General features: G+C 36.3%; 1 protein-coding gene across 1 annotated transcript; it reads left to right on the top strand.

Moving 5' to 3' along the window:
- Positions 1–7176: 7176 nt before the first annotated feature.
- On the top strand, positions 7177–17156 carry LOC107291266 (extracellular tyrosine-protein kinase PKDCC-like). Its single transcript, XM_015820259.1, has 7 exons — positions 7177–7653; positions 9525–9647; positions 10197–10468; positions 12166–12245; positions 12353–12457; positions 13731–13907; positions 16921–17156. The coding sequence occupies exons 1-7, from the start codon at positions 7177–7179 to the stop codon at positions 17022–17024; spliced, it is 1338 nt and encodes a 445-aa protein (XP_015675745.1). The 3' UTR covers positions 17025–17156.
- The last annotated feature ends 6396 nt before the right edge of the window (positions 17157–23552 follow it).

Here is a 23552-nt window from a genome sequence, read left to right on the forward strand (position 1 = left end):
TTTTGCTAGAATGGGAAAAAATAAAAGCAAAAATCTATATGAAAATACCTGGATGGCTTTCAACAATGGAAGCATTTGTTCACCGAAACTTAATTTTATAAAGAACAGATAGAATTTAATAAGATATTACTCACATCGGATGAAAAATTGATTAAGTATAAATATATGCCAAGTTTAAAAATGGAAGAGGAACAAGTTAAAGAAACAATGGTAACATGGGCAAAGAATTTTGGACATAATATAGAACTAGAAAAATGGCAAAGCCTTTGGGAAAGAAATTCTAAAATAACAAAAGTGGTAGTGTACAAAGAAAATTTATATAAAATGTTCTATAGATGGCATTTAACACCCATGAGGTTAGCAAAAATGTTTAAAAATATATCAAGCAATTGCTGGAAATGTAAACAAAAACCAGGCACTTATTACCATCTTTGGTGGACATGCTCTAAAGCCAAAAGATTTTGGATAAGAATACATAGTTAGAGAAAATGATGAAAGTTAGAGAAAATGATGAAAAACATAGTTTTTCATAGTTAGAGAAAATGATGAAAAACATATAGAGTTTAAGCCAGAATTATTTTGTTAGGCATAATTGTAGGAAATTATGAGAAAGAGTGTGTATATTTAATTTTAACTGCAGCAAGAATTGTATTCACTCAATATTGGAAAAATGAAGATCTACCAATGGAGGAAGTGTTAATTAAAAAATCTTAAGAGTGTGCAGAAATGGGTAGATTGACATTGAAAATGAACAAAATAATGTGAACAAAATAGTGTGAACAAAATGTAGGTGGCATCCCACCTACCAACCCTTTACATCAGGGGTCTTCAAACTTGGCCCTTTTGTGACTTGTGGACTTCAACTCCCAGAATTCCTCAGCCAGTGTCATTTGAAGACCCCTGCTTTACATTGATTAGTATTCTTTCGATGAGAGAGTCTACAAAGCTGGTTCTGTGAAAGCAGAGCTGATGACTGCAGCAAAAACCAGGGAAGAGATGCCATGTTCACCCAGCTTGCTCTTAACTGTGGCTTGATACTTTTAAAGGACCCTTAATTTTTCAAGTCTCACTTTCTAGTCACTTATGGAAATTGCTTATTAATTGCATCTAACCTATTAAAGCCTTTTGGAAGGAAAAGTTTGAAAATGCCAGATGAGTCTTCCTTTAATATTGAATGAAAAAAATAATAATTATATGCTTAAGAATATAAAGAAACTTAAATAAACAGCAAAAAGCTAAATAAGGTTTTGATCTTAGAAATACACTGAGACCAGGTAAAATTGGAATGTTGGAACTTTTACAATAAAAATTTGAAATTAATTATAAAGTACAAACAGCTTCTCGTGGTAAATAGTTTCTGTTTTGGATTTCATAAGATACAACATAGAGAAGCAATTTCAAGATTTCAAAAACTGGACACTAGAGGGAACTATAGATTTTAGGTAGAAGAAACATATGCAGGCCTGAAAGGTGGTTAATATAGTAAAAATACTGAAGGAGATTTGAACAATGGAATCAGAAAATAATAACCTCAATATCAACAATGTCAGGTGTGATGCTTTTTTCTATGGATAGACTGTGTCCATATGTTATTGAAGAAATGTGAGATGTAAAACAAATTTTATCTGACAATACAGAGATGCTATTGAAAGTGGATTTACAATTCTCTGGTCAAGAGAATGATTTAGAAAAGCATGTTTTTCTGGATATACAAATACTAGGGTTCTGTGGTTTTAAAATTTAAAAAGGAAATACAAATGACAGACCAAGAGAGTGACCTGGATATTTTTTTTTCTTACAAATTACACAGGATTGCAGTTTTATGCAGTTTTCAAGAGGATTCTTAGCACAATTACAAGTAACAATCTGAAATCCTCATCAGCTTTGGAATTTGGAAACATAGAAAGGATTTCAGAGCCACAAATGTCCTATTTGTATTATACTGCATTTAAACATTTTCTAGTTCATAAGCAATTACTAAACTATTGCTTTCATTCTGTTATTAGTTTATGAGAATTAGCGTAATGCTGAATTTTTAGAGTTCTTGCAATCCATTTATAGAACTTTCTATTTATATTTTCTGTAGTTATCTTTTTCTCTAAGAATTCCTAGTTATAGACTCACTTTTATAGCCTCCCTTTCTTCTTACCTCCTACAATTCTACCCAAACTTTAAAGAGTTATTATGATTTGAATGGAAGGTAAAATTTCAATTATGCTTTCAATTTTCTGCTATTCCAACTACTATTCTGTTTCCTAAAGAAACAAAATACTCATTTTGAAAGGAGTTGAGTAGTAGATGGTAAGAAATTATTTGCAAATTTTTATTAAAGTTGCACAAAGCAACTACTACTGTTCATTTTGCTTTGCAAGGGTTGACAAGCATTATATTGACCATTATATTCCCAACAGCTGCCACTGAGAGATCTTAATCTTTTGTGAATATGCTATAGCTCTTGTCATAGTACTGTGATAACTAATTCTGCCAGTTAAGTACTCTGCAAAATAAGTATTATTAGTCCTGATTCTCTTGCTATTCAGTTTCACTGGATAATCCTAAATTCTACTATTGTGAGGAAGATGGGAAAAGGTATCTACTTTTTCTATAACATTCACCTTTATTGAAGAAAACCTCCCAAATTCATTAAGTGTAGGCAATTCAACTATGCTATTATGAGAATTGTTCTAGTGTTGAATTTAAAAAATTACATACCATACTTGATTTAATCTCATCAGTAGGAATGAGATTTGTTCCAGAAACCCTTTCCATTCTCAGATATCTGCTTTCTGAATGCTGAATATTTGCTGTAAGATGCCCTCCATAACCTCTTTGGAGCAGAGATAATTAGGACCCCCACCATTCCTTTTAGAAGTTTAAGAATTAATTGATTGATTGATTGATTGATTGATTGATTTAGGCAAGCACCAGCCTATTTATTCAGTAGCCACTACTGAATGCTTGCTTATATTTTATTAAGTACAACTTATTTTATCCTACCCAGACTGCAGAGATCATTGAAATTTGGGCTAAATAGTTACTCTAAGCAATATTGAGCATCTTAAGATGTTATAACAGAAGGTACAATCTGAAAGAGATGGAGAGGAATGCAGTACTCGCTTCCGCTCACACTTATTTCAACTCAAATAACCACTGTTAGGATTTCCTTGCAAAACATAAAGTGTGAATAAAAACAGTTGTTTGGTTTCCTACAAAATTTGGTTGGTCTACAAACTATAATTTTTCCTCTGGTTAGAAATAAGAAAATTAATTATTATACTCTCACCCTTTGAACTACATTATCATTACTGCTGTTTCTTCCAATAAACAAGCTTTTGACCTAGTTAACTTATTCAACATTAGGCTTTTTTTGCTCTGCTGCTGATGTGGAATCTATGATGAGGTACAAGATAGTGTGGTAGTCCAAGACTTGGCTTTGATTAACTATATGAAATTTTGTTTTAGTTATCTTGAATCATGAAAGTTACTAAGGAAAATCTTTCTGTAAAATATTCCTGATCACCCCATTAAGAATTTAACCTGTTAAGACTACAGATTATTTTTCCACCCTCTTTTCCACTTTTTACCTAATGGCTTGGTCAGTCAGCAGAACCATGATCACTGATACAAACAGGAGAGAATTCTCAATCTGTATGTTTTAACCATACATAAAGCCAAAACAGATAATTTCAATATGATATATATTTTTGAAGAGATTTTTCTTTATTAATAAATATAAAAATATTCTAAACATGTTAACTTAAAAATCAGTCCTATACTGTTTAGTTTGCTTTCCTGTACCAGGTAATCATTTGCTAAGTTTAACTAGTCTTGGGAGTTAGTGGCAGGTGGTTGTAGCAGAGAGGCTTAATGGTTAAATGATTGTGGCAGGACTGGTTACCCGGACAACAGTAGGTTCAATACAAAAGGAGAAGTAGTTGTCTCACTAGGAAAACACAAGGATGCAACTCTCAGCAGGAACTAGAGAATAAAGAGAATGTAGAAGCCAGCTGGCAGCCATTTGACCTCAGGCAGGGTTGAATGAGAGAGAGGGGTTTTTTTCATAGAACTTGATGACAGTCCAGAAGTAAAAGCATCTGGATGGTGTTTAACTCCTTTTCATTTACATCTTAAGTCTAGTGGACATCCCTAGAGCATCATCTGGAACACCCCCATGTCTTGTCCTATTCAGATCTAGTCCATATATGCAGTTCCTCCTCTGTACTTTGTTCAATGCAGTTCCATAAAAACTTTCTTGTGGTGCAAAATCATTATATATGTGGAATCAAGATGGCTTATTGAAGTCAAAAGGCTGTTCAAGAAAATTAACAAGTATGTAGGGCAATTCAGAGTTATCATTACTTAAAAATCTCTTCGATTATAATACAGTAAACTGGCCTCAATAATTTCATTCTATGATGAACTGAAGAGCTGCTGAGTTCAATCTATAGCACAAAATATGTATTTATCCTGTTTGGAGTTCCCCACCTACTTTCTTCACAGTATCCACTAGTAGGAATGGAAGCATTCACAGAGTGATGATTCCATTTATGTACCAAATATCCATGCTATGGCCAAAGGATGCCAATGGGCAAGGCAAGTGCCATAGATAACACAAATTGTAGGAAGGTCTCATCTGAATCCAACCAAATTTTGTCAAGATTTAAATGGGTGTGCAGATAGAGAGGATATTTCATGGCTCTTTTCCTTTAAAAGTAAATCTTCTGGTTTACTTTCTATCTGCATCTTATTTCTGAATTAAGTTAATCTCTGAGGACAAACCTGGAAAGATTATCAAGGAAGATATGGATCTCTACTAAGGTTACCTATCCATGAAAAAAAACACCTTTACTTGTTGTTGGGAAAGAGGAGTTAAATCTAATCCATACAAAAGATACCTAGAGTTCTGTTGCCAAACATGTGGGAGTTTGGATTGGGCTTTCCATATTCATTTGATATCTTTAAAATATAAAAAAATATATCTGATAAACAATAGATTTTTAAATACCAGTATTTGCAAATAAAAATATTTTAACATTACAGAGCAGCACCAGCATTTAAAATCAGTTTGGAATGAAAAAGACCTGTTACAGGCAGTGGAACAATGGATCATAGAATATAATTCCAGAGAAATATGGTCAATGCTGAAAAGATTTATTTCTTGTTGCCAATCTAATGCCAGATAGTCACAGTCCATTTAAGGCCCAGGTACACAGAAGTAGACAGTCATTATAATAGTTTCCTAATAAAATTTTCCAATATTTATGAATAGTGTTTGAATCCATATGTTTGAATAGTGTAGTAATTGTAATTATAGGAACTGGTCTTATTACATGTTCAGAGAAAATTTCTAATTGTAAAAGCAGATTGCATTCATACGCATAAGAAAGTCATGCAGTGTCTTTTCTAGGAAGGGTACAAGAAAAGATTGAATAAAAATATAGCAGGAATGCTATAGATATCTTAAAATAGGAGCAAATCATACTGATAGATGTCCGTGCCTTTAAATTCATATGCTAATTCTTATACTATATTTCTTCCACTTATCTATCTTCACACTTCATACATTCAGAAAATAGCAAGGAATAGCATCTTGAGAATCTCAATTCTTTTTGACATAAAAAGAAAAGCCTTTCCTAATTGGAAAGGCTTGAAATTCATTGTAAGAAAAAGTAATAGCTTCACAGAAGTAATTTTCATTAGAATTGTTACTGTAATCCTGACAAAATGTTAATAAGAATGCATCCCATTTTTAACGCATTTCGAGCAGTGCAATTGGAAATTAATCAGGTATTTATAAGTATATATAAGTAAAATAGGCATAACATTAATAAAACAAAAGGAAGTTCATACAAATTAGACTTTAGAATACTCCCCTCAAATACTGTAACAATACAATGGCTGAATATTTTGGAAAATCCATATGGCAGTAAAACAAATTCTAAAATGCTTTAACTAAAACATATTCTCTTAAACAAAACCAGTTTAAGAGTGCATTTAAAACACAGCCCAAAAATTGTTCCTAATCCTGTATTGTCTCAAAAACATGAGTGCAATAACATCCATTGATGCTATAAAAACACCCTAAAATGTTATGTTTAAATAATTCCAAAGTCCTAGCATTAAGAAATGGCAATGGAAGTGGATGAAGTTTACCCTGTTACTTTTTAAAGTGATGAAATCTGAAGGATACCAAAGTGCCAGAACAATGGGGTACAAGTCTTCTCCAACAAACAAAAACTGTGGGGTCTCAGAATGCCTGGGAGCCTTCTCCCCAGGTATGGGATGGGACAGCTTGCGAGTTTCTTCATATTCCGTACTTGCACTCTACTTTACTAGTTGTTTTATTTGCATACTGTCCTTCCGCCAAAGAAACTAGAGCCATGGCTTGTTCTCTTAGGGCTTTTGAGGTTTTGAACTGTAATTTGCTGGAGGTTGGGTTTATACACATTCCCTTCAATTCCCTCCCTACCTTTAATAACAGCAGCTCTAATAATCTTGAAATGTTTGTGGCAAACATTTCAAAGTAAGTAGCGTGTTTTTTTCTGCAACACTTTGAAGTTTTTTTTTCCCTCCCTGGATGAAGGTTTTCCTATATTCTTATCCCTCCAGCAACAACTGTAAAATAAAATTCAAAAAGGGGGAGGGGAAAGAGCACTATTTTCCACTCCCAAATGCCCTTGTTTAACATTGATAACCCAAGCTTTTCAAAACCAGCGCATGTGAACTGATCGATCAAAAAGCATCGCCCTCTGAGCTGGAAAAGAATTTGGAGGGTTTATTCCGGCGGTTGACAAGATCGGCGGTGAAGTTCATCACGGGATGTCGGGGGTCGTCTTCAAGTGATATTTGCATTTAATCAATTCGTCTGAACCTCGTAGCCAAGCCAAATCCTCTCTTGAACAGTCGTCGCATCGTTACTCCTTGCCACTGGAGAAAAGAAAAAGTTGGTTTTAGGTTCTCCCGCACCCGCCCCGCCCTGCCCCGCCCCGAGAAGGGAAAGAGTCCTCGAAATCACGAATGTGCATAATTTGGGGGCAAGGCCAGTCTGAGAGGTGGGCAGTTCCTTGCTGGAAACCCGCCTCCTTGTCTGAAGCCTCACCTTTCTCGTTTCACCAAACTCAGCCTGATACTCAGGCCGGCTGCTCGCCAGTGCGCTCCCTCCTTCCTTTTTTCGCCATGCCGGGTCCTGAGGCGCTACTTGCGCTGTTGATCTCGCCCGTTGTTCTGCTTGCTTTGGCCCTTGTTCTCTCGGGCCCTTGGAGGCTCTTAGATTCCCAGCCGCCTCTGGATCTGATGAGGGAACTGGAGCAGCGGCAGCAAGACCTGAGTCGCCTGCTAGCCTCTGTCCAAGCGCGCGCTTCTCGATCCATCGCAAGGCGCGCAGAGGTCGCAGAGCCTTTGGGTTGCGCGCAACTGAACGGCCTAAGCGACGTGGGCGTGGTAGGTGCTGGCATTACGAAGCTGGTGCTGAGAACAGTTTTGTCGCCCGGTGGCGAGGAAATCGCCCTGAAATCCGTGCACTGGACAGGCAGCGACGTGACTCGCTGTGTTCAACGCTACGGCCACGCGGAAGGTTGTTTCCAGCTCGCTGCTTACAAGCTGTTGAAGGAGACGGTTCTGCTGCAGACTCTGGATCATGAAGGGATCATCAAGGCACGTAGTACCGCCAGCGCGCTCGGGAAGGAGGGCAGGAGACCCAGCCTAGGAGCCCAATTGGATGTTTTGGGTAGTTGTAAATGCTGTAATTTCTTAAGATATTTTACTAATTACGTTTCTCCCCACTTTCAACCACGTGATGGTTGAGCGTGCTTAATCCAAGATTATTGATCTTTACGCAATGTGAGGCAATAGCCCAATCCTACTTTAATATCCTCGATTAGTAGTTTCAAAGGTGTAGCTCATGCCAGTTTACTGGGAATGGATATCAATATCCATTCAATATCCATCCAATAAGCTGACTACTCATGGCAGAGAGCAGCATATAAATTTTTAAATATAATTAATGAGTCCACTGGTTTTGTCACATGATCAGATTTTAAGCTTTCACTAAAATATTCTTGTTTTGAGTCCAACCTCAAATTAGTAGGCCAATCCATAGCTTTTAGGAGGAAATGTTACAGATATATTTTATTTTGTAAATTAGGTTGTGTGCACTGCAACAAGCATGCCTGTTCTTCTGAAATTCCTTTGATTAGTTTAAAGGGGACCTATTCTAGGTTTACATACAACACATACAATCAGTCATGTAATGACTGATCAATTGAAAAACCTTCATGGTCCTACCAGGATTTGGTGTAGGGAACAATGCATATTTGGAGTAAAATGCAGGGCTGCTGCTATATTACTTAATATTTCAACATGCAGTTTGTAAACTCCAGAAATTTGCTACTACAAAATATGAAGACAGCTTAGTTTAATGGTTTTTAATTTAATTTAATCAAATTAATGGTGAGTTAGGCTTTCGGTGGCCATGTTTCATAAATATTTGCCTAACCTCTGAATATCACAGTGGTGGTGAATCTGTGAATCTTTAGATGTTAATAATCTGCAAAAGTGCTGCATCCTTTCCACTGAACATGCTGGTTGATGCTGCTGGCAGTGTTAGTCTTGTGACACCTTGACATGCCCAGCAGATGAAAGTGTTGTGCTAACTCTTGACAGGTCTTGGAAACTGAGCATGGTTGGCCTTATTCATTTCTTGGATTGGTGACCATGTGGGAATTTTAAGACTGTTAGGTAGGCTAACCTAAGAATATGTCAGAGAAAGGTAGGGACAAACCATTGCCATACTGTTGCCAAGAAAATGCACAATAGTGAAAAATACTATATTTAAACACCTGGAGGGCCACAGGGTTCCATTCTGGAATACTATATGTTGGGGAACAATAATGGGAGAAGTTTCATGCTTATATGCCTTGCTTGTAAGCTTTCTTTGGGCAGTCCAGTTTGACTCCTGGGGCTCTGATGCATATAGCCCTCAAGATGTTTTTTCTCCCATGGCTTTCTGCAAGAAAGCCACAATATTTATTTAGCGGGTTAAAGGGTAAAGGTGGGGAGTATCATGCAAAATATGCCAATTGAGTTTGCAGCGTTGAATAAAATAGAAAATATTTGATCCCAAACATAAAGTGCAGTGGGTAACATCTAATCAGAATTCTCTTTCTTGGTTTGATTACTGTTTATTATCCTACAGAGAAACCCACAAGAAGCAATTTTCTAAACTTCTTTGAAAGAAAATTACTCTTGGCTGATTTAGTGGTAAATAAACATAAGTAAGAATAAAGAGTTATCTGGGAGGTATAAACCCTCAACTTCAAGATGCAGACAATTAACTTCATGAATTATAACTTCTACCAACATGTTTAGGATCAACTATGTAAGGCATACTTTTACCTTAGCAAGAGCAGTTGAGTTTTTAAATCTTCTTTGACCTTTCCCACCATTAGCAAAATATTTTTTTTTCAAAGAATAATTTCTATATTTTGCATCTGTATTAATACTTCATTCTGTTTTTCTCCTGACAGCTGCATGGTCAATGCTATAATAATAGCCTGTATCCTGAAATGAAAGTGGTTTCCATGCTGGAACTTGGAACCCCTTTGGAGATGATTCAGCTTCTGCAGATTCCCTGGGAAGAGAGATTTAAAGTAAGGAAACAAAAGCAAAGAGGATTTTATCAGTAGCAGTAGACCCAATCCTGAATCATGATAGAAGGAAGGGGTCTGGGGAAGATCTTTGCTCTTGAAAACATGGTATTAAACTTCTGTGTAAATCCTGTGGACATGCCATTCCTGGAGACATTCTAGCTATTATAAATCTTTGGGCCTGGAAGCTATTAGAAGGATTGTAACATATCAGTGTCAATATATCTGTAAACATATATAGGCAGGAGCAAACTCTCTGCACTGACATTTCTGGACTGTTTCAAAGGCAACTTATCTACAGTACACTATTGTAGTTTAACTTTAAAATGCATATTTAAGGTGCGGTTAAACAATATGGAAAAATTAGCTGTGATCCCATTACATTGTTACATTAGATCAACATATACATTAAGGCCTTAAGTTTTTGCCATAGCAGATATACTGTAATTCCAATGAATTGTGCATTGAACTTCAAAATAATAAGGAAGAAAGGTAGACTGCGATGTTATAATGTAAGAAAATCTCTTTATTTGTTTACCATCTCTCTTTCAGATTTGTCTGGATCTGGTAGAACTACTCTATTACTTGGCAAATTCTCCTCTGGGTTCCATTGCTCTTCTAGATTTCCAACCAAGGCAATTTGTTATGGTGAATGGGCTCCTGAAAGTTACAGACCTGGATGATGTGAGCACTGAGGAGCTGTCTTGCAAAAGGGATCAAGATTGCATTCTCAAATTCCCCACAAAAACCTTCTTTCTCAAATGTGTCAGCCATAGGAACTGTAAAGGAATAAATGAGAAACGGAATCTTTTCAATGCATACCGGTAAGTTGGATAAAGAAAAACCGGTAAGTTTAAAAGAAAAAGAACTGGAGAAGAACATCATCACATCCATGTATTTTTAGCATTTTCTTTCATGTAGTATTTCTTTCTTTTTTTTTTGTCAGACTTCTCCAACTACTGTATTCTGCCGTATTAGATTGCAATCCTCAGAATTCTGTCTATGAAGACCAATGTGTCTGGAACTCTGGGTCTGTTACTCAATACATCTGGAAAGTGCTAATTTATAGGAAGTTGTTCTACATTACTATAATTCTTTAAACATTAGTGCATGTTGCATGATATTTTGACTAAAGTTATCATTCATAAATGCTTTTCCCTGGAAACCATATATTAAGTTACTTTTTGTTTGCTTTCAAAAATTCCTCAGGCTTGGGGAATAGCATACTGGACAGTATGTACAGTACTGTATGTCTGACGTTGATTAGACAAATGGCTAAAAGTAGATGGAAGGAAGCAATGCTGACCCCATCAGTGCTGATAGGTTATACTAAGAATTAAATGAGTGCTTCTGCTAGTTAAATGGATCTCACTTAGAAGGAAGATGGAAGCAGAAAAATCTTACATTTTTCAAGATTTATTTGATGAGAGTAAGGTTTAGATCCAGGCAAACTTAGAGTACTGCTTAGATTCAGGCAAACTTAGGCAGCACTAACAAGTGTCTACTAGCTTACTAGAAAGCAACAAAAAAAATGTAAGTTGTAACAGACAGCAGATCTGAAGAAGTATTCTTTGTATTAATTTGTATGAATATAACATTGTTCAAAATTTTGCTGAGATAGAAATAGTAGTGCTTATGTAAGTCTTCTTCCTGCATGACTGACTTTATTAGAAAATGAAAGGTAGCACTACTCATTCTCAGAGCAACTAATATATGGGGGGCACCAGGTTGGAGCAAGTTGAGTATCACCTGGGTAACTAAGGTTGAGAGACACTTGCAATATATGTCTGTTTAAAACATGATTTCGTTGCTGGAAATACATGATATACTGTTGGTCTTTTAAAAAGCCTTAACCCAGAGGCCTCCCTTGGCATTGGGCCAGGATGTTGGACAAGGTTGGTTTGGTAATAGTTTTTCATTGAATATTTTTCTTTTTTCTCTTTTAACCCCAGAGTGGCAATTAATGACTTGGGTGGCCATATAAATTGGATAAATAAGCCAAGATATATTACGGCTTAACATGACATGTAAATCCTGCAGGTGACTTTGCCACAATTAGCTCATGAGAGTGGGACCAAAGATTCAGGCAGTTCTTTAAAATTAGTGTATTGCTCAGTATGCACACTTCCTTTGAATCAGTTAATGAATTTTCATTATATCCTCTTCTCAGGCACAAAAACTGGGTAAATAGTGTTTACAAATGGGATATTTCGAATATGTTCCAATTCACTTCTGGGAGGCTCATGGACAAAACTGGAAGCATCATTTCATTAACAAGGATATTTGAGAAAATGTTAATTTGTTTCATTATGGGGTGGACCAAACATATCAATAAATATAAATAAAAAGCGTTGGTGTAAAGTAGGATAAGACAGATTTTTCTGTTCTAAATTTAGCTCTAGCCAAGAAGCTTCAATTTCGTTTTGTTAGAAATTATAAGATTTAAGTTTTTTATTATCAATCTTTACTAAAATTTGGAAGATTTCTGTTTTAATATGTAAGGTTTTATATATGTTTTTAGGTATTTCTTCACTTATCTCTTACCTCATACTGCACCCATTGCTTTGCAACCAATTTTGAAGGACATCTTGAATGCCACAGGTACGTGCTAGTTCAAAATGTTAAAGATATGTTTGAAATGTTTATATAAATAAGAACTGCTTTACAGTATTTTTCGCCTTACAACATTCTTCTTCCTCTGCATGTAGGTGATTTACGATATGGAACAAATGAAACTTTACGAGCTTTCCAAAAGGTTTTGCATTTGTACAAGTCAGGACTTTATCTGCAGAAAAAGCCTTCTCACTTAAAAGGTATGGATATCATAACTAGTGAGGAAGATCAGACTAAATGCATAAGGACCTGACCCAGTTAAAATGTGCTTAATTAAAACCCATTGTAATCAGTGGGAAACGCTAGCTTGGTCAACCTAAATCCCTTTGGGATTTGAGTCATTGAGATTTTGATAAAATTAGCTTTCCCTACAAAGGGACCTCTGACTGCATTGAGTAGGATTTACTTCATTTTGGGGGCTTTTCTTTTGAACAACTCTCATGCATTAGTAAATCTATGATGGGAAATGAGGACATACCATACCTTCTAGCGCTGACACTAATGAGTCTCAGCCATATTCCTCTGCTATTATTTATACAACATACATCTGAAAAGTCAATCAACTTCAGAGCAGCCAAGTGTACGTGCTTGATTCCCTTTTAAGATATTATTAGGCATATAGCTATGGCAGTTGGGATTGGCAATCTGGTCTAAATGAACACCCTAGGTTCCTTTCCTAATGCCCACTTAATGCTCATATGATATTTTAAAAATATTGTTTTAATAAAACCAACATATAAGGAAATGACATTTTATAAAACAAAACTTTGACTATTTATGACAATGCTTTTAGACTCCATAGTATTTTACTGGAATATTAGAGAGCTTTGGGGGAGAGGGAGCTAACTTATTTGTGGTATAGATTTTCCTAACCATGGTGGACATTTTGTGAATAGGCAAATTTCCCATGGCAGCCATTTTGTAGGCTTCAACTTTTCTAACGTATCTTAGGCTCCAAAAATGGTCTACTACTACATTAGAGGATAGAGCTTGTGGTCATAGTCTTATTTCTATTTCATATATCCATGGATTGTGTAATGGCTTATCTTCTGAACATTCTAGTTTTAGGTGATATGCTTAGGTCAGTTTCATTACGAATAAGTTTATTGATTTCTTTTGAAATGCTTTTAAAATGTGGGAGATGTTGCTAGAGCTTGAAAATTCTTGGCCTGCTTCTTTTTGTAATAAATTCTACACCCTTCTAAACACAAAAATAAAGTCACTTATGGCATGAAAGATGTCCAAGGAGACAAGAGTTAAAGTTATGGCTTTCCACCCTGCTAATAAAGAGTAGCTTTGGTATGTGTGAGAGAGAAGATTTACGACTGTTTTGCTAGACATGCCTGGGAAGATACGTTCTGGTTGAGATGCAAAATCTTAAAACATCCTTTCCATTTTTCTCATTTCTGAAATACTTCTGAGTTTCCAACAGGTACATAGTAGTAATCCTTTATCTTTTCTCCCTATCCCCAGAATATTTTGTTGTAAAGGGATTCCACAGTACGGATACAGAGGACTATAAGTGTTGGCCTTCATATAGCCCTTTGAGATGCATGTTGTCTGTTCATAACGTAGAAGAAGCTGCCTCCATTTGCAGTTATCATCCACAGTGCCAATATTTTATCATCACTCCACAGAGATCATGGACAGGTGAGAATAGATGGCATTATGAACATCACCTAGGCATTTTCCTCAAAAATCCATAAAAGATTCACAGAAGATCTAGGCATGCTTTTACTTGGATTTGAATAAGTTTAAACTCTGCAGGAAAGATACATTCATGTAGTGTAACACTACCAGCTGCTTGCAAGATCTTCCATATTGTATGCAATTTTTGAAAGGGCATTCGTCTGTATATGCATACAGCTCTGTCCATAATCAGTTATCCTGGTAAGACAGAATTTCTGATTCAGAATAGGTTATCAGCATATTTAGATAAAAGCACTTATAAAAATCTTTGCAGATCTGTCAACAGCTTTAGAAATACCCAAAATAAAAAGATGTAGGGGATATCTCCACATCCTGTATTTTAGTTCTACTCTGGGGAAAGTGATCATTCAAAACATTCAAGGTAAGTAGTTTTTTTTAATGTGTTGGCTTCATCTGTTTTATCAGCTTCACAGATTTTGCTCTTGCTTAAACTGAATTTTGTTTGTCTTTAAATAATACATTTTAAATCTATTTTTTCCTGTATTGCTTAGGTGCCATCAGGCACAAATTTAAGATATGGTATACTGAGATGCATATTTCCAGTCATGAAGCTACATCAAATTCCCTTCCTTCCTTCCTTCCTTCCTTCCTTCCTTCCTTCCTTCCTTCCTTCCTTCCTTCCTTCCTTCCTTCCTTCCTTCCTTCCTTCCTTCCTTCCCAATTGAAACGGATTTACTCTGATTAAATAACTTTTGTAACTACCAAAGACAGGATAAGTAATGCGTGTTGTATACAAACTTTTGTATAAAATACCTTGGGTATCCAAGATAAAGGTTCTAAAAATGAGAACTGCTTTTATAATATTTATGATAATTCTTTTTATCTATATTCCCAAAGCAACATGCTTCATGAATGTCCTTTAATTAACATCAATTACAATCTTCCAATGAAGATTGTGTCCAATTTTGTCTGACATTTCTACAGACATCTGAGCGTTAATGCAAACCATAGAGGCAGATTGAGCAGTCAAGTATTTGCACTTTTCTCTATTTGAACAATATATTAATTGTATAATCAATATGGTTAATATATACCAATTATCTTAATAAATTATATTAGTTATATTAATTTTGTGTTTCAGTGCTTTCTAAAAATCTTATAGCTTAGTGATGAAGTTCCCAATTTCTGTTCTTGGTGTCTTCTTTTAAAATAACTAGCACAGTGGTTCTCAACCTGTGGGTCGGGACCCCATTTGGGGTCGATCGACCATTTCATGGGGGTCGCCAAGCAAGGCTGTCCACCATTTTTTTTGTCCGCCATTTTTCCCCCCCTTTTCCGGCGGGTGCCTTACCTCCCTTGGGCTGGGCCAGCTGGTGGTCGGCCTGCTCCGTCTCTGCTGGTGCAGGGGGCGGAACCACGCATGCGCAGCACTCCCAGGCAGGGAAAGTCCTCGACTTACGACCGGTTGGGTAGTCCTCGACTTACGACTGGTTTAGTCCTCGACTTACGACCGGTTTAGTCCTCGACTTACGACCGGTTTAGTCCTCGACTTATGACCGGTTGGGGTCGCGGCATTAAAAAGGTTGAGAACCACTGATTACTAGCATAATCAGGAAAGACCATATTGTCTGGCAATACTAAGCCTAGATGGAATACTATTGTGTTCTATTTAGAACATGCTTGCAGGAATTTTCTGCTTATGGAAAGGAATTGTTTATCAATAATTTCAATAGTCCAGTGTTCTCTGGAATGGAATGGAAATACCCTTAGAACTGTTTCTTGAGCTGATTGTTCTATGAGAAAAAAAATGTTAGAACTCCTAACATAACTTTGCTTATGCATGCTGGTAACTGATGGTGTCTGCTGATAGCATCAGTCTGCATCCCTATCTAAGAAAAGACCCATTGCAGAAAGATAAAGGCAGGAAGACACCCTTTCTTCCATTTTTATAATAACTTCTCCCTTGTTATTCCTAACAAAACCGTCCTCGCAAAAGCTTGGCAGAATATAAAAACAGGGTTGACTATTAAAGGACTAACCCAAATGCCAGCAGGTCAGTTCTTGAGTGATGACTGACTGACTTCCTACTACTACCACTTCTTGTTTTTGATATTAACATTAACAAATCATTCTACTGCCAGACTCCTACCCAGTGGTGGGATTCAGCTGGTTCGCACCACTTTGGCAGAACCGATAGCTAATTTTTTGTTGCCCAGGCCCAGAATGGACTATCTATGTGCCTAGTGCTAATTGGGACTGGCCTTGTTTAATTTTCAAGTCCAGACAATCAGGTGATAACCCCAGATTATTTTTGTTTAATAATAATAAACTTCTGTAGACAAATTAGCAGGGAAAGGGAAAGGAGTAATATACCTAAAGCAGTGCTGTATTCGTTACATTTGAGTCTGAAGATTTTCCCAACCTGGAGACTGCCAGATATGCTGGATTTCATATCCCACCATTTACATATAGTACACCGCTAGTTGAGGATAAAAGGAATTTTAGGTCACCTAGAAGGCATCAGGCTGGGCAAGGTTGTTTTTTAAAAGCATAAGGCAGCTTTTTCCAATGCTTCCAGATGTCTTGGATGACAACACCAACACCAGCAAAGCTCGAGTATGTGTTAAATATGCCCTGAAGATGTTGATTGATTCTGCTCCAGTTTGTGACATACTTTATACAATCTAACTGCCCTCTTGACAATAGCACTATGTTGTTGAATTACTTTATCAATTTCTCCCCTCCTTCCCTCTTTCCACCTTTATGACCAGAAGGGGAATTTGCATTATTAGGACTTTAGAGTATGGTGTGGAACATCCGTTGGCCCTTTTTGTGGGGGGTATTCTATAGAAATACAGGAATCCTGTGGTGGCCAGGATCTAAAGCATTTCTGGAGTACAATAACATTTCCATTGTACCATTTAATCTTAACCTGTGTATAATTATCTTATTTACTGTTGTCAATATTCTTAGTCCTTTTTCACAGCATTTCAATCCTTCTTTTCCCCTTCAGGGCGTCCTCTTGCTATTTTTCAAAGCAATTTGACCTACTTAATTCCAGGTAGCACCATGAAGGTTTATGTTAAACGATCTGCATCTTCAAGAGGAAGCCTTTGATTGAGATTCTAGAGAAAACTTGGCATTGTTACTGGGACTAATGCTTTCAACACCAATGGATTACATTATTTCTGCTGTGAAGCAATTATCAACACTAGTTTTATGTGAACAAATATTTCAATAATCAAAGCTCTTTATTCAAGAACTTATCCAACACAGGGGCATTTTGTAAACTGTTCCATACTTAACAACTATGCAAGTCTCAATTTCAGCCACCATTGGGATTGGATGAGTTGGCTTTATATACATTCAAATGTGTTTCTAATTTTTTATGTTTTAAAAAAGACAAGCACATAAATGCATTTATTTTTTTATGGAATTATCCTTCGGGGACACATTAATATAGGCTTTCTTTAATATATGCTTTTTTATATACACAATTTCCCTGAATTTAGACATTGTACACTATTTTATAACTAAGCAATGTGCAATTGACAAGAAACCCAATTAATCTGTGTATTATAATTTATTAAATGTATGCCACCCACCTCCCAATGACTCTGGGCAGCCTGTTAGTCTAGGAAGTACAAATTAATGTTGATATACACTTGATATTCTTTCTTTAGAGTTTGGGAAAGATATTTGTTTCTGGATTTACTGTGTTTTTTAATATTTATTTTTTCTTCCATTCAGTTGTGTCCAACTCTCAGAGACTCACTAGACAAGTCCCTACCGTTTTCTTGGCAAATTTTTACAGAAGTTGCCTTTTGTAAAAAGGTTTGTCACTGCCTCCTTCCTAGGGCTGAGAGAATGACTGGCCCAGGATAATCCAGCTGGTTGTGTGCCTTAGGCAGGAATAGAACTCAGTCTCCTAGTTCCTAGCCTGATGTCTTAACCATTATATCAAGCTGGCTGTTTTTTGTAATATTTAAGTTTATGTAGATATGGTTGAGCAAGTGCAAATGCACACAGTCGAGAGAAGGGTTTACCTACCAGTAGATCTTTGAATGAGTGGCAGCTGACTTGCAAAAAATTCTAACCATTTATCATTTTCAGTAACATTATTCTGGTACTCAGAACAGGTCCATGTTTTAATGTGTCATTCTAATTTGCACCCATTTCCTTGTGTATAAGGAACTTCTCTTAACAACTCTCAGGACAGATTTTTAACATCTGTAAACCAGAAATCTTTACTTCTTTACATTTTAACAGCACTCAGCAGCAAATTCCTTCGCCCCCCCCCCCATCCTTACATCCTGCCAGAAGCCAAATTAAAGTTTGAATTTTGCTCAGCCTGTTTTATTTCCTTTCTGTCTCACAGGCATGTTTATCTAATTTAAACTGCCCTTGAGGAGAGAAAGTTAAACCTTTCATTAAAACTGCTGATGACACCTTTGAAGGATAAATATTTCCAAATTACTGTTTTCATTTACTTCGATTTCCCTAACAAAAGATATTTTAAGGGACTTTGCATCTGATTATTTAAATTTCCAGCATTTCTTCAGGTTAAATTTAACTTTTTCCAGTTTCAAACCTTAAAATAATACCGTAGCTTGAACTTATTGTCATTGAATAATGAATGCGGTCTGCAAAAACAAAAAGATGAAACACAGATATTTACTTTGATTATTTTAATTCAGTGTGATTAATTGTGATATGTTTAAAGTTTTGTACCAATCTTGGAGGTTGTTCAGTATTACTTTCAGTGAAAGAAATCCTGCTGAGCAAAATGTTCAATTACTTGTATGTATATCTATGAGTTTTCTAAAAAGAAATATATTTTTTTTTCATTCTGATAATGGATTGTTGTCCCTTTAAAAAAAGTTTCATATTTTCCAGTTTAGTAATAAAAAAAATTAAGATGTCATTGAATACTACTTTCAATTCTTAACATGAACGTTCTAACTTTAGGGAAAAACTAGTTACTTCATTTATCATCCTTTCAGTTCATAGTTTCATATAATTATTAAACTTGTATGCCACCGGATTTTCAATGATACTAGGCAGCCAAGGAAGTTAGAATAAAACAACCAAGGAAGTTAGAATAAAAAAGATACGAAGCACTATAAAATGAGGGGTCTCATGCTCTTTTACAAAGGCTTTGGTGAAGAGTCAGATCTTCACAGCTCTTCTAAACAACACCAGAGTGGGAGCCATCCAGATCTTGGTGAGAAACCTCATTTCAGAGGACAGGAACTGTTACAGAGAAGGTGTGCTTCTAGAGTCCTAACAAAATTGTTTAATCAAAGAAAAGTAGAGCACACCAACTATAAATCATGATTCTTGGAAAAAAACTGCTACTGAACTTAAAGCTATTAACCATTCAGAAAATAACAGATGTACAAGAATATACTTTGTAGCTAAGGTGACAGGTTTAGATGTGATTGACAGGAGAATCTATGGGAATGCAGATGTATAGAGCAGTCAAGGAAGATCCCATGCTAAACTACAAGCCCAGTTAGTGAACCATCATGACAAGCTGCAAATAACACATATAGTATGGTCTATGCATGAATGGGTTCAAGTGTAGCTTACTGCTGAGACTATCTGGGCATCATGGAAGAAAGCTTAGCCTCATAGCAAAAGTTTTCATTTAACTGTAGCACAGGAGCACTTAATGTGTACACACACATATTGAATATAAGAAACCTCTATAGCACAACCTTCCTCCAGAAGCGAACAACCTGCCTCCAGAAGCGGTGAATGCTCCAACACTGGAAGTTTTTAAGAAGAGACTGGACAGCCATTTGTCTGAAATAGTATAGGGTTTCCTGCCTGAGCAGGGGGTTGGACTAGATGACCTTCAAGGTCCCTTCCAAGTTTACTATTATCATTATTATTATTATTATTATTATTATTATTATTATTATTATTATTATTACTACTACTACTATCTGGATCCCAAATCATATCCATTCTAGAACAATGTTTTAAGAAGATCAAAATTCTTAGGTGGTCAACATATTTTCCAGAAATTCTCCTATCCTACTATGATATGAAAAATACTGTATGTTTTTACAGTTGATGATTAAGGGTGATACGGAGACACTGATTGATTTTAAGGGGCAAATTATTACATGGCAGGAATTCTAAATCTCTGCTCCTGCTGCTTTTTCATGGATGTGGGATAAACAAAAATCCCTCTTCCAGGCATGGGGAAAGTATCCTGAAGAAGACATACTGAAAGAGAAAAAAGATTCAGAAGTGAAAGGAACAAGTCCTCACAGTTCCTATAATAATGCTGCTTGCTCTTACACAAATTACTGGTAAAATTTAAATAACTGCAGCATCCTTCAGCTGCATTTTACTGGGTGTGCTGTTACACACACTTGCTATTGCGTTATATTTTGGCTCAAAGGCAATTTAATAATACGATGTTCCCACTGTACTTTAAGCTTGCCTATACCATCCATGTTGACTTATGATTCTAGAATACATATTTTGATCCTTTGGGGGCAAAAGTTGACATTCTGTGGCAGCTCTAAGTAACCAGAGGTTTGCACCAATGCAGTATTTGGATACTGTTGATGTGTGTTGCGAAGGCCTCGTTAACTACAATTGCACACCCCTTCTTTGCCATTATAATGCAACTCTGCTCTGTAAAAGTATGGAGAAAGTAATTCTTCTTAGAAAGGAAGCCATGAGCACTAATACTATTTAGCAGAAGAATAAAGCTACTGACAAAGATCTGGTTATAATGGTGACCTCTCTAAAGGGGGGGTTGCAATAGAAACAAAAACAGAAACAAAAGATTACTCATCTGATGTCAGTTGCTTTGGATGAGTAAGAGATAATGGCTTATCTTTCCTACCTTTGGACCTTGGAAGATAAAATCAGTAATATACTCTCAATATGGGAAGTCAGCCAAACGCTATCACCTATTATCTTGAATACGCTATCACCTATTATCTTGAATACATGGTAATGCTTTCAGCAACTTAGTTCCCATGAAAATTGGCTGCAATTTAAAAAAAACAACCCAGTCAATCTCTAATCCTTTCAGATTGCAAACATTTCATATTTCTTCTAAAGTTCTTTTTGTCATGTCCTAATGTTTTAAAATAAAACGATTACAGGTAGTCCTCGACGTACGACCACAATTGAGCCCAACATTTCTATTGCTAAGTGAAAGAATTCTTAAGTGAATTTTGCCCTATTTTATGAGTTGTCTTGCCACAGTTGTTAAGTGAATCACTGCAGTAGTTAAGTCAATGACATAGTTGTTAAATGAATTTGGTTTCACCATTGACTTTGCTTGTCAGAAGGTCTCAAAAGATGATTACATGACCCTGGGACACTGCAACCGTCATAAATATGACTCAGTTGCCAGTTGATCACATGACTATGGGGATGCTGCAATGATGTGTGTGTGTGTGTGTGTATTTATTTTTTGTCTTGATGTTTGGTGTGAATTAATGATCTGTGATGACTTTGGACATTTTCATCAAATAGCTGCTGTCACGAACTTTTTAAGGATGCAAACAGCAGTCAAAGAAATTTCCTCTGTGGTGTCTGATTCCATTTCCAGGTGTAAGAAGATTTAATTACTGAATTTGGAGCAGCTATAAAATTTATGCTAACTGAGCCATCGTCTCCAGGCAGCTCACTGGATTATTTATGCCATTGACTAGAAATATCTGATGGGTTTGCAAAAAACTTCGTGATCGCCAGATTGCAACAAGAGACCCACCCAGTATCACATATATGGGTGGATGGTTGTACAAATTGAATAAATACTGTACATAAACAAATCTTTTTATAGACTATAGAATCACAGTACTTTCCCAAGTGGATTCTCCCATTTAAAGAAGGAAAGAAAATGCTTCATGTTAAAGGCAGGTGCTTGTTTGAACCGTGTTGCCTTCAGAGATGTCGTACAGAGATATTTTCTTACCTATCTACTGTTAATTAGGCTGCTATGTTATCTCTAAGGAAACTCGGAGCATCATTTTTATTTTTCAAGTATTGATGCCCATAAACTGAGCATGAAAATAATAGCTATAGCTAGTAATTAATATTCAGAATATAATGCCTTTGCTCCTGAAAACAGTACAGACCAGACTGTGACTAGAATCATTCATGGATTTGAATTTGTCACAAGAAATTGTTTGTTCCTTTTTTAAAGATGTCAGGGTAGATGGCCTTCACCCATCTGGCATAATTGACTTCAGAAAACGCCCTACTGGTAGGAAAGAGAAAACCTTTCCTTAATTACTCTTTCCCTACCATACAGTATATAATCTACACACTCAAGTCCTCTGCTCTCAAGTTGTCTTTTTTTTCCTAGGCTAAACAAGTCTCAGTTATAACTTTCTCTTATAGTAGAATTGCCCCAGTCTTTTTTATCATTGTAGTCGTGTTGAGGTGTCATTATGGTAGAAATAGTCCAGATAAAGACATCATCTGTTTCTATAAAGGCATTATGTTGGGGCTCATTTTGAGATTGAGCATATCAATAAAATGAATGATAAAAATGACAGGTGGTAATTTTATGTAAATTTTCTTGTCTAACCCCAGGATAGAATTTGGTTTTAACAAAGGGCCCCCATACTGAGTTATTATTTACATTCAACTATCCATCACAGCCTTTAAATTGTCTTTTCTTTTCAGTTCCCAGGGGCTCAGCTCTCATCAACATATATATGAAGACGTTTTTGTCTCCATGTGCATTACTTTAGTTTTCTTCTATTCCTTATACTGAAAGGCATTTCCCTTTTAATGCCCATTTCCCTACTTTTAAGAATTCCTTTCAGAGTTTCTGGCTTTCATTTTAACCATTCAAATAGCGTCAACAATCATCTCACTACATATCCTAGATACACAGAAATCTCACTTTATTTCTGGAGTTATATGTTGCTTAAACTCATAATATCTAGGGTGTCTGAGGAGCCATCTCACCCTGCTCCATTTGTTCCAGCAAAAAGAGCCCACTTCAGATCCTATCAGCCAAAGAATTTCGGCTGGTGGGTCCAAGAGAGGAGCCTTTTCATCTCTGTTCATTGGAGGTGAAGACTATCCCTACGATCCTGATCTTCAAGAAGAGCCTAAAAATGTGGCTCTGCTGTTTGTTCTGGGCCCCCGACAGAGGCCTGTTACTTGGAGGATGGCTGACAGGGTAGAGAAGATTCTCATCCATAGGCCATCCCTCATCTTGATTTAGGGTTGCCAGGTGTCCACTATTTGAGTGCACAGTCCGCTTTTTTCACATTATGTTCACTATTTTTTTCCACAAAATAGTGGACATTTTTTTATTCAAAAGCTTTATGATGAAATGGTACGTAATCTAAAGCTGTACAGTCTACTTTTTTTACTACTTAACCCCCCCCCCCCGCTTGTCCGCTATTTTTTGGAAGCAGACCTGGCAACCCTATCTTGATTCTTAACTTTCAGCTTTTCTATTCATATTTTTACAAAATTAATTGTTTTTAGCACTTTTTAAACTTTTTATTATACTGTGAGCTACTCACAGACACTGTATTAGTAAGATGGCATAAAAATTATTTATGTATATGTATGTATATACACACACACACACACACACACACTTAACAGCAATTTTGTTACATCCTTGGAAAAATGAGTAGCAAA

The sequence above is a fragment of the Protobothrops mucrosquamatus genome, unplaced genomic scaffold (genome assembly GCF_001527695.2).
Source record: "Protobothrops mucrosquamatus isolate PMUCROS unplaced genomic scaffold, P.Mucros_1.0 scaffold_154, whole genome shotgun sequence".
Lineage (NCBI taxonomy): Eukaryota > Metazoa > Chordata > Lepidosauria > Squamata > Viperidae > Protobothrops > Protobothrops mucrosquamatus.